The sequence below is a fragment of the Colossoma macropomum genome, unplaced genomic scaffold, assembly GCF_904425465.1.
Source record: "Colossoma macropomum unplaced genomic scaffold, Colossoma_macropomum, whole genome shotgun sequence".
Classification (NCBI taxonomy): Eukaryota; Metazoa; Chordata; class Actinopteri; order Characiformes; family Serrasalmidae; genus Colossoma; species Colossoma macropomum.
Window position 1 is genome coordinate 20,027,870 of NW_023494804.1, and position 17,676 is coordinate 20,045,545.

Here is a 17,676-nt window from a genome sequence, read left to right on the forward strand (position 1 = left end):
GATGTTTGTGTAATACTGTTTTCTTTTAAGGAGTTAAGATCAGATTATGAAGTCAGGAACTGTTATTTGTAATAGTTATTTCCTAAATTCAGTCCTAACTGAAGTTGTCATGGCAACAAAACAGAAAAGATAAGATTTCAGAGACAGAATGTTTTTTTAATACAGCCTCAGGTTTCTATCACCACCACTGTGAACAGTTCTGACGGTAAGTTTCTCTAGAACTGGGCTTTTCACACAAAACCACTCTGAATGACTTTGTTTACATCTTAACCACTTAATTATGCAGAGTTTTCAAAAATCAGTGCAGTTCTACTTTAATAGACTCAGATTCTAGATTAGGAAATGTCAGGCCTGAGAAAAACAAAGGCAACACCTGACACAGTGAATAAACCTTTTGTTTCTGACTGAACGGGTGCTCCTTCACCTGTGTTCCGTCATGAGCAGTTACAGAAAGAGTCTATCAATAATAAGTTTAAATCATTTCTTTGCTGTTCGTGTAGAGATTTGCTGAATACAAAAGCGAAAGGAACAAAACAAGACTGATGCCTTTTTTTCACATCAAGTGTACGAGCGTGTAGCCAGGGTGATTTGACAGAAAGATACAACTGAGGTCATAATAATATAACAGTAGGAATGTAGCCCATACATTGTGCATTGTCCTGCTTTCTGTATTAGTAATATAGAACATTTAGCTTAATTACTTAAAAAAGACTTGAGTTCAGTGGCTTAAAAAGCTTTTTTACTAGAGTTGAAGAGATGCTTTTTCAGCTCTTTGAGCTATAGAGCTCAAATCCTACATTTCTTCTTGCAAACATCACTTATGATGTTTTATATACCAAAACCAACCATAAATCATGTTTACATGAGCATTTTTCAACCTCTCTTTATCCATTACATTTAAACAGGCTGTTTTTGTTACTGTGCCTTCAAGACTGATGTATTTAGATGAGCTCCATTCCAGTTGGTTGCTCTGTACTGTGTATTCAAAAAGCAGAAACTTCAGTATAAGTGGGCGGAGCTAAACATATGTAAGCTGAACAGGTGGATATACAGTATGTAAAGTTTGAACCATGGTCAAATTACATGTTTTGTTCATTTTTTAAGTGGAAATACGTGAACATATACTCTACAGAGAACACACTTCTTTAATGCACAATTGCTGTTTATTTGCTGAATTTAACATATTGGAAAAAATGAAGCCTGTGCAAAACTTATGGCACATTTTATATGATTTTTCACAATGTACGAAACTCAGCAAAACATTTTAAATTGTGCACTAAAATTTGCAGAAAAATGCCTCATTTATATTTGTTGTCTATAGAGGATGTGTTAACTTATTTTCACAAAGAAAACTGACAAACTAAATTTGGCCAAGAGTCAACTTTTGCACAATGTTGTTCTTTGTGACATGAATTCAGTTTTCCATGATATAGGCCATTTAAAAAGCCAATGTAGGCTATGGCAATTCTTCATTAATAGTTCTGAAGCTTACGTTAGAGCATGAACACTGATGAAAAACCTGCACAAAAGACTAACTTTCAAGCATCACCCTTAATTATCCATATTATACACAAGCAGTGTATCATGCACAATTCAAAAGCCTGTTAAAAAACATAAAACCCTGTAAGTGACCACATAGAATTGAAACTCTTGAGAAATTCTGACTTTTCAACTGGGAATTGTGAGCTGGAGGACTGCTCAAATTGTTTTTTTTCCCCTGGAAAAATTTCCAGTTCCAACTATGAATGCAGCACAGCGCTGCAGAAACACAAGGCAAGTTAGCTAGCAAAATGGAAATGAACTGGCATTTCAATGAAGAACAGTGTCTTTATAATGTCATTGTTCTGATTGCTCAGCTGTCCCGTTTGATCTACTGTAGAATAGTTGCTCTTTTACACAGCTCACACAGCCTCTTTAATATGCTCTGCACCACCACAGATATCCTAGCACTATCTCATAAAGGAAAGACACACTTTACTTTATTAGATAGTGTCCCCTATATTGTACATTACATTATACATGGCTAAGCATTTCAGTAAGTGTTGATGGTAGGATAGCATTCAGTACTTTTTCCTTTACTAGAGATCCTGCATATTTTATTATACTTGAAAAATGCGTTGGAGGACGCGTTGAGGCCAGAGAAAACTTGCTAAAAGGCCAGATTTTGTACACTAATCGATGATCCTAGTTCTGTCAATAAATATTCATTAAGTATTCATAAAATAGTTTGATGTACCTCTCACATTGTGGGTAAGCATGCCTGATCACAGTAGGGATATCAGCGAGCATGTGACGGCTAGCGCGATGAGCCACCCACTGTCCACACTGCACTCAACCCACAGCCCATGGACGCCACTAAACCTCCTGGCTGGCCCAGGCTCATGGTGCCACCCAGTGCGATGTGTTCTTTATCAGCAAGGCCAACTCATAAACCACTCCGCTGTTTGCCATGGCACTCCCATGCTGAGGCCTTCAACAATACCACTGTTGTCAAGACTTCCCACACCTGCCCCATCGTCAAGCTTTACCAGGCTGACCCTTCTGTCGAGCCTCACCATGCCTTCTTTCTCATGGAGTCTCACAGCAGCATCCCCACTGTCACAGTCTTTTGCCGGGCTCTATCTTCATTACCACTCCAGACCAATATCCCACTTCTGACACCTCTGTAGTATCAGCATAAAAGGAGACATACACTATATTGCCAAAAGCGTTCGCTTGTCTGCCTTCACATGCATATGAACTTGAGTGACATCCCATTCTTGATCCATAGGGTTTAATATGATGTCGGCCCACCCTTTGCAGCTATAACAGCTTCAAATCTGGGAAGGCTTTCCACAAAGTAGAGGAGTGTATATGGGAATTTTTGACTATTCTTCCAGAAGCGCATTTGTGAGGTCAGACACTGATGTTGGACGAGAAGGCCTGGCTCGCAGTCTCTACTCTAATTCATCCCAAAGGTGATCTATCGGGTTGAGGTCAAGTTCTTCCGCACCAAACTCGCTCATCCATGTCTTTATGGACCTTGCTTTGTGCACTGGTGCGCAGTAATGTTGGAACAGGAAGGGGCCGTCCCCAAACTGTTCCCACAAAGTTGGGAGCATGAAATTATCCAAAATCTCTTGCTATGCTTGCTATGTCCTTTCACTGGAACTAAGGGGTCGAGTCCAACTCCTGAAAAACAACCCCACACCATAATCCCCCCTCCACCAAACTTTACACTTGGCACAATGCAGTCAGACAAGTACCGTTCTCCTGGCAACCGCCAAACCCAGACTCGTCCATCAGATTGCCAGATGGAGAAGCGTGATTCATCACTCCAGAGAACACATCTCCATGAGTTTGCTGCGAATAGTGCTCTTTTATTGAAACACCAGCATAAAGGCATATACAAGGCACCAAACTCATGGGGTTGGTCACTATTAGCCATAGGCTTCCACCCCATGGGGTCCAATCCCCAGCACAAAACACCCACATCCCTCAACACAGAATAATTAACATGAATTACATGAATGAATTAACCAATGCAACTGGTCAAAAAATGTTAACTTCATTTAATATCTGATAAACAGCAGCTCTGATTTGAATAGACTGGTTAATCATTCAAGCTAAGGAATGTTTTTTAATTGTTTGCTGAGACTATTTTGATCATGTTTTCAGAGAAAAGGTGTGATGCATGGCATATACGGTACAAAAACTTTAGAACTTTATAATATAGAACTTTCAATAGCTTATCATTACATATTCCAGTCATTTTGTCAACTTTTTAGTACTTGGTTGTATTGGTCAAGATTAACATTCATTTATCAGCATCTGTATTTGCACAAAACAAAAGCAAATTCATATGTAGGATATGTTTAATATGGTTTTAGGCTGACCTTATGTATCAGCCTGGCGTTCCACAGTCCATACAAGGAACATTTTTTAATATCTTAGTGCATTAACAGAGAATTCAGTTGATGTGTGCGCTCAAAATAAGTATTTTACTGTGGCACTGAATGTGGTGGCTCAGCCAATCAGATTCCAGAACAGGAATCATCAGTTTTAGAATTGATATTTTGATTGGTTGCATACTTGATTTTAGGCTTGCCAGTTAATGTGTAATCACCAACTAATGGCAGTCAATTACTGGTCAAGAGAATTTGCATCCCTACTCCAAAGTGTCCCAGTGGTCACTGCATTTCTATACAGATTATCCAAGCACAGTGCCTCTGTCAGGAATTGGTCCATCTTAAAGCTGTTGAATTCACTCCTTTGAAGGACTGTCTGGATACTAAACCTAGGTAAGTCATAATGAGATTATAAAGTAGATAGTTTAAGAAATATATTGATCATACATTCAGGTAAACTATAATTTAGAGAAATGTTGCCTAATATTTAGCAGCGACTGAACGGCTGGGTTCTGACTCCCTGCAAACAGAAACAACGTCCCTTCGGGAACATGCTGTTAAAGTCCTCAGAGATATTCTGCTCTACTCATTAAAGCTCTGAAGAATACTCGATCCCACCCAAACATAGCTCCCTCTGCCTCTGCAAATGTTTGAATTATTAAAGGCTGATGCTCAGGAGGGGGGTGATATGACTGTGGGGAAGCACACAGTTCTTAATCGTGGCCTGTAGGCACTCAGACGCATGGTGCACATAAGGAGGCTGAAGCCTAAGCACTCTGCTGAAAAAGAATCCTCCTTCCCCTCACTCTCTCTCTCCTCTGTTTCCTTCTCAGTCTCTCTCTCACACTCTATCTCTCTCACTTACTTCTGTCTGTTTATCTTTCACTCTCTCACATCTGTCTCCCTTAAACTTTTCTTTTCTCTCACACTCGCTCTTTCTGTCCCTTTTTTTCTTACTCTAACACTCTCTCTGTCTCTCTCTATCTCTCTCACCTCTTCTGTATGTTTGTCTCCCTCGCTCCCTTTTTCTCTTTACTCCTCCCTCTCTTCACTCTCTTTTTCTCTTTCTTTTCATTCTCTCCATTTCTCTTCCTCCTCTCTCCCTCACTGTCTTTGTATCCCTTTCACTCTCTCCTCTTATAATGTCTCATCTATACTCCTCTATCTCTTTTTTATATCCCTCTCTCTTTCTCTCAACTTTTTCTCTTCTGTCTCTTTTACATTCTCAATCTATATCTATCTCTCTCTCTCTCTCTCTCTCTCTCATAAGGGGCAGCAGTTCTCTTCCACTAAATCTTCTTTTCTCCAACATCCTACTCACCAAATATTTTCAGATCAGTTTGAAATGGCCGGAGGTTCTCAGGATAAACCGCAGAGCTTGACTTTAAAAGCAGAGCAGCAGCAGACCCAGTGCATACATATTTGTGGCCCACATTATCTACCACTTCTTTCTGTTCATTCTTCCATGTTGTGCTTTTGTCTGATGACACTGCAGAGGTATGACGAACATGTGAAGCTTTCATTCCCTTTAAGAGATTCTATATATTTTTAATATGAGAGTAGAGTGACAGTGCTTTCTCAACATAACACCTCAAGAGAATCATCTCCAGCTGCTAGACGTTTGTCTCTTCCATATCCTGTCACATACTATAAAAATGGACCAATTTTTTCACATAAAAAGCAAACAAAGAAATAGTAGCAGTCAGCTTGAAGCTGAATTTTGTATAGACTTTATCCATTTTTCATAGATAAGAGTTTATCATACAGTGTCAGAAACCACATTATCATGTCTAATAGAGATAACTAAACAACTCCACACAGTTTGAGGCCAATGTGTGATGATATAGGCTGCAGAATGCATAATGCTAATTCATGGGGTGTACACAGCACTGGCTCTGGCCTTTTAGGGGCCCTAAGCAAGATTTTTTTGGGGAAGCTATATTACTAAACAATGTACTGTTAAGTTAGAGTCTAACTAATAACAGTGTCTGAATCTGAGAATATAAACTTGAATTAATCACAGTCTGAGTATCTAAACCTAGATTAATCATGGTTTGAATATCTAAACCTGGATTAGTCACAGTCTGAGTATCTAAACCTGGATTAATCACTGCCTGAGCATCTAAACCTGTAGTAATAACAGTCTGAATATCCAAACCCGGATTAATCACAGTCTGAGTATCTAAACCTGGAAATAATCACAGTCTGAGTATCTAAACCTGGAGTAAAAACAGTTTGTCTAAACCTAGATTAATCATAGTTGAGGGAATATAAACCTGGATTAAACACAGCTTGACTATCTAAACGTGGATTTATCACAGCCTGAGAATCTAAACCTGGATTAATCATAGCCCAAGTATTAAAACCTAAATTAATCATAGCCTAAGCATCATAATAACAGTCTGAACATTCAAACAAGGATTAATCACAGTCTGAGTATCTAAACCTGGATTAGTCATATTCTGAGTATCTAAATCTAGATTAATCAAAGTCTGAGTATCTAAATCTGGATTAAACACGGTTTGAAAGCTAAACCTGCATTAATAAAAGTCTGAATACCGTAACATGGATTAATCACAGTCTGAGTATCTAAACCAGGTTTAATCACAGTCTGAGTATCTAAACCAGGTTTAATCACATTCTGAGTATCTAAACCAGGTTTAATCACAGTCTGAGTGTCTAAGTCTGGATTAATCAGAGTCTGAGTCTGTAAACTTGGATTAATCACAGTCTGATCCAAACCTGGATTAATCACAACCTGAGTATCTGAACCTGGATAAATCACAGTCTGAATATCTAAACCCAGATTAATCACAGTCTGATTATCTAAACCTGGGTTAATCACCGCCTGAGTATCTAAACCTGGATTAATCACAGTCTGAGTACCTAAACCTGGAGTAAAAGAGAAAGTTGTTAACTGCTATTCTAAAACAAGTTAACCCTGTCTGTGTTTGTCAGGTTTTGTGAGGCTGAAATTGATTAAGAAAGCCTGAGTTGAACCAGCTTTATTAGACAGACAACTACAAGCCAAAACAAATGGCATAACATTAACACCACAAAAAAACAAACCATACCTTTATCTTTAAGCTTTTCATCCCCATCTTAGACCAATCCTATAGTTAATATGTGGCATGGCAACCGATTGCATCATGCCCAGAGTGCACTAAGTAATGTAATAATGTGACATTATCACATTAGTTTAATTTTTTCCTTTTTAAAAAAACATTGTGGTCAGCAGTTGGTGAGGGAAGCAGCTCTGCTTTCTGTAATAAACAAGCAGCATTAACTTAAACAGGACATGGCTACTGAAGGCTTTGAACACATAAATGTAAATATGTAGAATAAATATGAATAAAACATAAAAGTTGAAATTCCACCCTAAAACAAGCAAACATACAGTACTGTGTAAAAATAGAGACCATCCTGCAGTTACTTCATTTCCATTCAAAACAGCCATCATATAGAAGTTATTCATTTTTGGTATTAGAAAAAAGGCAGAAAACATTTAACAGAAAATTACCCAGAAGCCTCAACAGCTATATATAATATCAATTTCTTGAATGCTTAGTGTGTCCTGTAACAGCATTTTAGGGCCACTGATAAAAAAACATGAAAAATTGTAGACTTCGAGAATAAAGTCGTAATATTTTGAGATAAAAAAGTCATACTGTATGATATTTGAAGAATAAAGTCATAATATTTCAAGAAATCCGTTGTAGAATTACAACATTAAAGTGGGATATTACCAGGTAAAGCCGCAATATTGTAGCCAAAGGGTTTGCAAAAGGAAGGTAGCAACCTCATCATGTTAAACCGAGGGACGTTGAGGAGTTGGTAGAGTTATACTTTCGTATCGATTTCTCCCTTAAAGAAACACTCAGTCTCTCTGTCTCTCTTGACACATCAGCACCAGACTGTTATTAGTATAAGAAATGGCTGAAACGGCCATGAAAGAAACTGTGTTTATTTAGAATAAAGAACCAGATGGACTCAGAGGAAACTGTCTGTTCTGTTGAAGGAGAACTCGCAGGCAGTGGCCATAAACACAGCTATCAGTAGTTACATCTCTGTTCCATTTGAAGAGGTCATGGTGTTTCACAGGAGACAATGAGATGATAATCAAAATGATCAATCCCGAAGGAGTGGAACTCCGGTGCACTTGGCGTCTTCGTGGTCGCCAGTACGGCGACCGAGGTCTCAACACATTATGGCAGCCCCCCTACAAATAGCCCAGTTTTTTCTTAGAATATCATAAGTTTATTCTTGTAACTTTATGACTTTATTAGTGAAATATTAAGGCTTTATTTTTGAAGTCTATTGTTTTTATTTTTTTTAACAGTGGGCCTGAAACACTGTTGTAGTATCCACGCTTTACCTTTTTACAAGTTCCTTTCTTTTGAGGAGACTTGCTTTCAGCTTTTCAAAGAAATCTGCAGGGATATTTTCTATACCTCCAAAGTTCAGTCTTAAAAGCAGGTTTTCTGCTTCTTACAATCCAAGAAATTCCAAAAACATTCAGTAATGTTGAGGCCTGGACTCTTGATTTTCTCCTCTTTCTCAAAGATGAAAGCTTTAAGTCCTGTTCATATGCTACGGACAGTGCTGGTGGTCTGCCAGGTCTTGCATAGTTGGTAAGAGTCCCATTTTCTCTGTTAATCAGTTTTCATGCTAAAGTTCTGGTAACTGGTGTTTTTTTAACTTAATTTCCTTTGACTTTCTCCTTCTTTATATACCTGGATTATCTAATATCTAATCTCATCAGAAATATCTCCTGAAAAATGAATGGCTTGAATTTAATTGACTGGAAATTAAATAAATAAGGGGTGGCCTCAGATTTTTACACAGTACTGTAGCAGTCTCTTCCCCCCACAGCAGTTGTTGGTGTCTAAGCTAAACTTCTTGTGAATGAACATTTGAGCCTCCATGATTATTCTTTCTTATTTGGTCTGTGAATTTCATGAGAAAAGCATGCTGTCATATGCATAATTTGATCAGTCTGAAGCTTACACCATACTAATGAGCATTGCTAATTAGTGGCATATAGGCTTCCATTACTGGTTAGGCACATTAGCTTTGTTGCCCCAGTACAAAATAAAGTAGGAGACTTCAGATTTGTCTGATCAACTACATTTAAGGTAAAAAAAAGCCAATTTTTTTCTTTAAAGTCCGAAGAGACTTTAGTTCCAGCTTTAACCAGACAAATCCAGCTGCTAACTCGTACTGCAGGATGGTGCAGCTCATCACTCGGGTTGGAGATAGCTTTGTTAAGCTCTTTAAGTCATAAGTCCTGGACAGAGGGATCACAAACCAGTCATTATCATCTGCAAACACCTGGATGGAGCAGCGAGGTGAATGGATAGAAATCTGTAGCTTATCTGATGGAGAAAAATTCTCTATGCTACAGAGTGAAAAAAGCATTACCCAGGAAATATACGAGGCGTGTCTGCTCATATCATTGCTTTAACTGAGAAAGTGCATATCCAATTACCCAGCTAATAACGTTTTCTCATATATTTCACTACGCCGCTGAAGATTAGGAAGTAAAGATTTGCAATATCTGACTGGTGGTGAGTAATGCGTGCAGACGCAGAGAGGTGCTGAGCAGTAAGGACCTCAATAATGCCTCAACAAACAAAGAAAACAAACATGGCCCTGGGCTTCAAACAGGCCTGTAGTCATCTACAGCACCTACAGAGAGAGAGAGAAAGAGAGAGAGAGAGAGAGAGAGAGAGAGAGAGAGAGAGAGAGAGAGAGAGAGAGACACAGAGGGAAGGAGAGAGATAGAAATAGAGAGAGAAAGAGAGGGAGGGGGAGGAAAAGAGAGAGAGAGGGAGAGAGAGAGAAAAGGGAAAGAGAGAAGGAGAGAGGGAGGGAGGGAGCGAGAGAGAGAGAGAGAGAAAAAAAAGAGAGAAGGAGAGAGGGTGTGAGAGGGAGAGAGACAGAGAGAAGAGAGAGACAGAGGGAGAGACAGAAAAAGGGAGGGGGAGAAAGAGAAGATAGAAAGAGAAAAAGAGAAAGAAAGGGAGGGAGGGATGGAGGGAGAGGGAGAGAGATGGAGAGAGGAAGAGAGCAAGAGAGAAAGAGACAGAAAGGGAAGGAGAGAGAAATAGAAATAGAGACATAGAGACAGATTGAGAGGAAAAGACAGAGGGAGAGGGAGAGAGAGGAGAGAGAGACAGAGGGAGAGAGAGGGGAAGAAATTGAGAGGGGGGAGAGAGAAAGAGAGAGATACAGAAAGAGAGAGAAAGAGAGGGAGACAGAGGGAAAGAGAGAGGGAGAGAGAGGGATGGAGAGGGAGAGAGAGACAGAGAGGGAGAAAAAGAGAAGAGAAAGAAAGAGGAGAGAGTCAGAGAGAGGATGGCAGAGAAAGGGAAGGGGTAGAGAAAAAGGTAAAAATAGAGACTGATGGAAAGAGAAATAAATAGAAGGACAAGCAGTGATTATGAACAGGAGAATCAGAAAAGGACAGTAGAAAAAAGTGGGAGAAAGATGTAGAGAGAGAGCAAGAAAGACATAGAGAGAAGTATAAAATGAGAAAGGCAAAAAGAGTGAGACAGAAAGAAAAAGAGCAAGAAAGAGAAAAAAGAAAAACTGAAAGAGATAGTAGTAGGAAGAAAGAAAGAGAGTGACATTGAAATAGAAAAGAAGGAGGTAGAGAGAGAAGAAAAAAGAGGGAGTAAGAGGGATTGTTTTAGAAAGGGAACCAAAGAAACAGAGAGAAAGAGAGAGAGAGGTAGAGAGATAGAGGTGGAGAGAGTGAGAGAGACACATAGAGACAAAATGAGAGATAGTGAGAGAGATAAAGAGAGGTAAAAAAGTAAGTGAGAAAGGGGTGCAGAGAGAGAGAGAGAGAGAGAGAGAGAGACAGAGAGAGAGAGAGAATGAGAGAGAGAGCTAGCCCTGCTGGAGCCTCGATGTGATTTGTCATAGAGTGAGTCAGAGTCACCACCTCAGAGCACTCATGCTAACACAAAGCTCTATGACTCTATCCCTCTCTCTCTCTCACGCTCTTTCCATCTTCCTGCCTGTGTCTGCTTCTGCTGTCATATCTCTCGCTCTCTAAAAACACATCTCCAAGGTTACTCGCCAATTTGTCAATCACGGCCTTTTATATGTCGTCCAACATGGAGCACATTTGATTCCGAGTCAGTGAGATAAAACCCTCATTAAAACGGGTTAGGAATTCTCCAAACATCATATTTGCTCTCTCACACCTCCGATTCTGATGAAAACGGAGGAGGTGAGGCAGCTCAGCAGCACTGGCTGCTCCTGTTGTTTGGAAGGCACAATGAGATAATTGGAGCCCTGGGCAGGAGAAGAGGCACAGCAGGGACTTGCCAACAACTTTAGCCTGACATATGTCTCCCTCTGCTTTTGTGCACACCTGACATGGTGCAAACTAATTACTCCGTGTTTATCTCCAGGTAATTAACCCCTTAAAAGGGCAGGATTCACCAACAGGTCCAAATTTTCATCTCTCACTCTTATAACACTGTAATAATCCAGCTTGTTTGCATTGTTTTCTATGCTATTACTGATTAATAACCCTTACAATGTGATAAGTCTGGGATTTTAAAGGGGTAAACTTCACTGTTACAATCTAATTACTGGGCTGGCTATAGTGCAACATAAAGGATAGAATGTTTAATTTATTTTAAAGAAAAAGAGGGCATAAACAATGAATTTGCACTGAAAAGACACACCATACAGGCCATTCTTCACTACGGCCTGTAATCATCTATGTTGTCTCCATCTGTAGTAATTGGAGGGGCTTGAATGTTGAGCCAGAAAGCCTTTGCGAGCTAATTAGTCAGGTCAGCGTTGCAGCCCAGGGGTCTGAGCAGTCTCATTTGTTCGCATTCCCACCGATGTTTGTCTGCGCTTGCCGTCCAAGCGCTTTCTCACCTCGTCCTCTTCAGTGCTAATTTGGGCTGATGTGTCCAAGCCTGGAAGAGCTCAGCATCTGAATCTGAGAGGCTGATGGTGCCTCACCTCGGTTTTAACCTGTGGGGGAGGCTGTCAGAGCTCTAATCAGGGGGCTGTTTCTCCATGCCTGAGCCGTTCGTACTCCAATGCTCCGTAAGAAAAGAACAGCAAACAAGATATTCATATGTGCAGCTTTAGACAGTGCTCACGGGACTTCAGCGGAAGGAGATTTGCCGCCATCTTTGACCTTTTCTAATATCAGCTGGCTGCAGCTGGAGTTCCACTACTATGATTGGCAGGTGAACGTTGCTTATGGGACTGAGTGGCAGGTGGATTTATATAGGTCCAATTTCCAGGTATGTCGATTGGAGGTGAAGGCTGAATGGCAAAGGGGCCAAGAGGAGTGATAGGTACAAGCAAATAAGCAAAGAAGCATAGAGGAGGTTTAAGGGCGAGTCAATTTAGTCTGCCTTTTTTCCATCCAGGGTTATAAACCTGCTCTGATAATCCCACCTTAGCCATTTGCTATTAAACACTCTTTGAACTGCTGAGTGTCATGGTTTTGCACTGCATGAGCTACGTGTCTCTTAGGCCTGCACAGTAATGCAATTATATTTCTAGATATTGTGATTGTGAAATACAGAGACCACCTATTACCAGTCAAAATTTTATTGATTTTTCAGCATCAAGGAAAAAAAGACCAAAAACATATATTTAAAAGTTTCTACTTTTTCCTTGATTGCAGATTCTATTCTACTTTCAGTTTTTCAAAGAAATCTGCAGGGATATTTTTCAACACAAAGTTCAGTCTTAGAGGTTGGTTGCATTTTCTGCTTCTCACAATTCAAGTAACCCCAAACACATGCAAGTGAAGTCAGGTTTCTTTAAATAGTGCTTTTTACAACAGGACAACAGGCTTTTTTACAAAAGCCAAGGATGACAGTGACAAGTAAAAAATTCTTTAGTAGAGAAAGCTTGAGAGGAACCAAGACTCAAAAGGGGAAGACATCCCCCTCTATAACTTGTACTTAATGGCTGTTTTGACTGGAAATTATACAAATGAAGGATGGTCTCTGAAGGCACAATACTGTCCCTTACAATATCCTAAACCCACTGGTCAGTCCTTAATGTAACATGGTTAATGATTGGCTTGCATTATTTTGACCAAAATTATTTACATGTATGGAATATATAGGAGTAGGTGTGGGTTTTGCTTTGAGGTTAGGGTTAGGGTTAGGAATAGGTTTAATTAAATGTTTCATACTAAACTTGAAGTTCAGTTGCATTAAATGGAAATTTAGTTGATGTTACTTAAATATAGACTTTACAAAGCATCTATAGTGGACCATCCAAATAAAGCGTTGTTGAGATTTTTTCAATTTAAAAAGCAGTGCATGTTGTTATAGCTGTACAATTGGACAAAATAAGCTTCCAACCAATGAGTGTATATATCATATATTCAGTCAATAGCTCATCTCCTCCATGATTAAAGCCTCTCAGACTTGTTCATACAGCTTGTGGATTCTTGTTACAGTGGAGGCTCTCAAGGGGAACTGGAGCTCCACTTTACTCCTGCAAGCAATGTCTAGCATAGTCTGCTGAAGGTAGAAATTTAATAGCTGTATTTGAACAAGAGGACTACAATCATGGTTAATATTGTAGCAACATACAATGCACTGCAGCTGGGCTTCAGCCTGAACTACTACAGTCAAACTAGGAAAATGTGTTCACAGCAGTGAAAAAAAAATAAGTGGCATTACCAGCCTATTCCACTATTAACGTTATTAGCATGTTATTAACATGTTATTAATGCCTTATTAACACCTTAACATTACCAGCCCTATTTTATTCATGAAAATTATTAAGAACTCATTGGAAATGTCTGTGATTGGTGAAGATGCTGACAGCACACATTAAAAACATTGTGATTGGATGCCTATTTCAGTCTTCTGCAATATCAGTAAAAGCCACAATATTGCAAAAGCCAGTAATGGTAAATGAACAATATATTGTGCAGTCTTTCTGTTAAGTGGGTTTTATGGAAGCAGTGAGTCAGTTATAGCAGAGTTACCCAATGCTGCTTAGGAGTCCCACCACTCTGCAGGTGGACTCCAGGAGCAGAAATGGAGGACACTGAGTTATAGGAGCACTTCAGGCAGCCCGTTTGATTACAGAAGAATCAAAGCTGCACCTGAGGCATCCGTAACCTTTCAGTAGCATGGGGCAGACGCTGTCTTTGAGTTATCTGTGCTCTGTGGCTGGGAAATCAGGAGTGTCCGACTCCTTTCACATCATCAGAGGACAGAAAAATGCTGAGCCTGGCCTTTTCCTTTGCAAAACCTTATTTGAGCTTCAGCACTATTAAAGTAGGATTTAGCCAGGGTCAGTGTTTTTTGAGTTATTTGAACTGAAATACTATTAAAACTAAAAATCAGTACGGGTATCCATTCCCCCTCTCCTCTCCACCCCCCAGGGTCATAAAGCAAAGTGAGAGGAACAGACGTCTCCAATTTCTACAAACTCTGACTGCTACTTTCATTCTGTGTCACCCGGGTTAGAAATTAAAGTTTAATTCACAGCTTGTGGCGTCAGGGTCAGAAGCAGCAAGATTTATAATAGCGCTTAATATTTAAGCAGGACAGAGACGACCCACTGCATATCACTGCCATTTTCATTTTGTATTAGAAAGAATGTAAAAAAAATGGTGGTTTTAAGTTAAAAGTAAGTTATCTGATTGTGTTTGATGTAATATATAGGTTAGAGTTTCAAAATGTACAGTTCACTCTCTAGTCTATCCATGCATTTGAAAAAATAGGCCATTTTGAATTTTCTGCATTTGTGATGTCACGAAAACGGACACATATCTGCCTATTCAACCTCAGTTTTGTCTTTAGCCATTCATACTGGTCATAAGAAGTGTTTCAGCCCAGAAAGCTTAATTTTTGTGGCATAACACAGAGCAGCCAATCAGAAGAGAGGTCGTTCACATATAGTACTGTAAGTTGGAGACCACTCTTGATTTATTTCATTTCCAGTTCATTTAAAAAAACAGAAATTACATAGGAGCCTCAAAACTCACTAATATCAGTTTTTAGAATTTATTTAGTATTCTTTCATTTATTCAAAGTGATTTTTCCACACCTCCAAAGTTCGGTCTTAGAAGTTGGTTGCATTTTCTGCAAGTAATATCAAACACTTTCAATGATCTTGTGGTCTTGATTTTCTGCTTCCTCACTCACATGGACTACTTTATATCTAATCTGCTGAAATATCACCTGAAAAATAAAGAACTTACGCTTAATGGCCATCTAAGGGAAATTAAATAAATGAAGAAGGGGGTCTCTGAGTTTTGCACTGTATAGCAGTATTAAAGCCACAGTAAAAACAGCCTGTTTGGTTAATGTAGATAAAAAGAGAGAGAAAAATGCTCAATTATGAATTTCAAAAGTTTTCAGTCGACCTCAGGTAGAAGGCTAAAAAGTAAAATATTTATTTATTTATTTATTTATTTATTTATATGAAGATGAAAAATTATGTTTTGAGTTCATATAATGTCTAATATTGAAGCAACAGAACAACATTCTTTGTTCTACATCTTATTAACTTATTTAAAGTTCAATAAAACCAAAATGTTAAGGCAGCCGGGTTACTTACCCTTTTAAATTAGAGCAATAATATATATATATATTTAACAGTGTGTGGTATTAAGAGTTTCCAGATTTAGACTGTGATAACTGTGTGAAGAAAGAAAAACAGTAACACATACTTAAAGAGAAAGTGCAGCTTGTAGATTCTGCAAAAATTAGAGAAACCACAAAGAAAAGACATCTTTGAGCACCAAACTTACAGAAGCAGCAAAACTGCTTTTCCATTACTTTTCATATTGGGGGATGAAATCCGCTGTTGAACTGGAGGGTAATTGAGATAGCAATCATCGTGCATATCGCAAATTAGTATTCAAGGGAGTTTATTTAATCCATTTAAGATAAAGAGCTCACAAAGGCAAGGTCACTCACTCCAGATCGAACAATTTAATTCATTCCCTCCTAATTTTAATTAATATCTTAGGAGTGATGGCAGACAAGCATGCGGACTCATTTCTGGGAGTTCTTTTCAGTAGTTGAGAGCTGGCAGCCTATATATCATCAGCACCGTTGCTGAGTCACTCTGTTTTATTTGAGTGGTCACGCATGCCTGTTCTTCCTTTGTTAACATGCCTGGACTGTTATGCATTATGCTATCGTTGCACCACAATCAGATTAGCCTTGCTCTGTAATTAATGTTGACTTAATGAATTGCTCTGCTCACCACACAAGTGCTATGAAGGAATCACCCGGAGTTATGCACCGTATTAACGCTCTTGTCTCTTGTTTATTTTCCCAGAATGAATACACGTGTCCCAGGCCGCTCCCTGGAGCCTGGATTGGCGACATCCCCACCATTCACTAGGAATGTTTTCCCCACCAATGAGATTTCAATAGGCAACAGGGTTCCAGCCTACAGCCTCTCCATCCATCACTCTACGGCCTACGCTGCCATTTTTTTCTCTTTTCCCCATCATTTATGGAACGTTATCCACCACGGACATGTGAAGGGACATCTAAAAAGACAGCAGGAACGCCTCCATCATGCATTTTACTAACACGCACGTCACATTTCTTCAAGACGCCTCACTTTATTCACTCTCTTTTTTGCCTAGACAGCTCTTTCTCTAGTTCTGAGCCTGACTAGGCCTTTGGTCGAGTTGAACACACAGGAACAGGATGAACTATTCTATTCTACAAACAAAGCCACTGTAACAGCAATGAGAGAGCATGGGAAGATATCTCCTGGACTTTGAGGAATATTATCAACATCAGAGCGAATGGATTTTCCATATGACAAAACATCATCCATCAGACGACCATTGACTGCCGGTCAACTGATACATTAAGCCTATTGCTGGACTTAACTTATGTGGTTGCACTTTATTTGAGGGCTACCTACCTAGGGACTTTATAACACACTGATAAGCATTGAATAACGTGTTTATAAAGTAATGTTTGAGTATTTATAAGCAGCTGATGTGAGTAATCGCAGAATGTGTTGACACCATGTTGACATAAGGGGTCTTAAACTATTGTAATGGATGTTTTTCTCCATTTGTACCATTGTTATGGAGTATCATTCCCAAATAATGGATCTTAAATGCCAAGACCACTGTTTATGAGTTAGATATTTCTTCTTGAAGTTCAATGGTACAATTTCTATAAAGAAGACCAGTATGGCTACAGATACTAACTCCTTAGTAGAATTTGTTCATTCAAATAAAACAATCATTCAAAGCACTTTTACTGATACTAAAGTGCATTTAAAAGCAAGTAATTTTGCAGTTTTGCACTTAAGTAGAAATACAGACAGAATATTATATTAGATTATATGTCTAATATTATAACTACATTTACTCAAGTACAGTAGTTTTGTACATATATGTACACTACATGGCCAAAAGTATGTGGGCACCTGACCATCAAACCTCTGTGAGCTTGTTGTACATCCAATTCCAAAACAATGGTTATTCTTATGGACTTGCTCCCTTTCTTTGCAGCTATAACAGCCTCCACTCTTCTTGCAAGGCTTTCTACAAGATTTTGGAGGCTGTCTGTGGGAATTTGTGCCCATTCAGTTGACGGGGTTGTGGTCAGGGGTCTGTGCAGGCCACTTTAATTACTCCAAGCCAAACTTGTCAAACCATGGCTTTGTAGACCTTGCTTTGTGCAGAGGGACACAGCCATGCTGGAACAGGAAAGGGCCTTCCCCAAACTGTTCTCACAAAGTTAGAAGCATATTATTGTCTGAAATGTCTTTGTATGCTGTGGAATTA

The 17,676-nt window shown here is 39.2% G+C and overlaps 1 protein-coding gene across 1 annotated transcript in view; it reads left to right on the top strand.

Annotated features, from left to right (window-relative positions):
* The window catches only part of lrrtm4l1 (leucine rich repeat transmembrane neuronal 4 like 1), a 60,486-nt gene extending 43,745 nt beyond the window's left edge, over window positions 1-16,741 (top strand). The window contains exon 3 of the mRNA XM_036595875.1: window positions 16,197-16,741. Within this exon, the coding sequence (XP_036451768.1) occupies window positions 16,197-16,262 (66 nt within the window). The 3' untranslated portion in view covers window positions 16,263-16,741. The remainder of the gene's footprint in view (window positions 1-16,196) is intronic.
* Window positions 16,742-17,676: the final 935 nt, after the last annotated feature.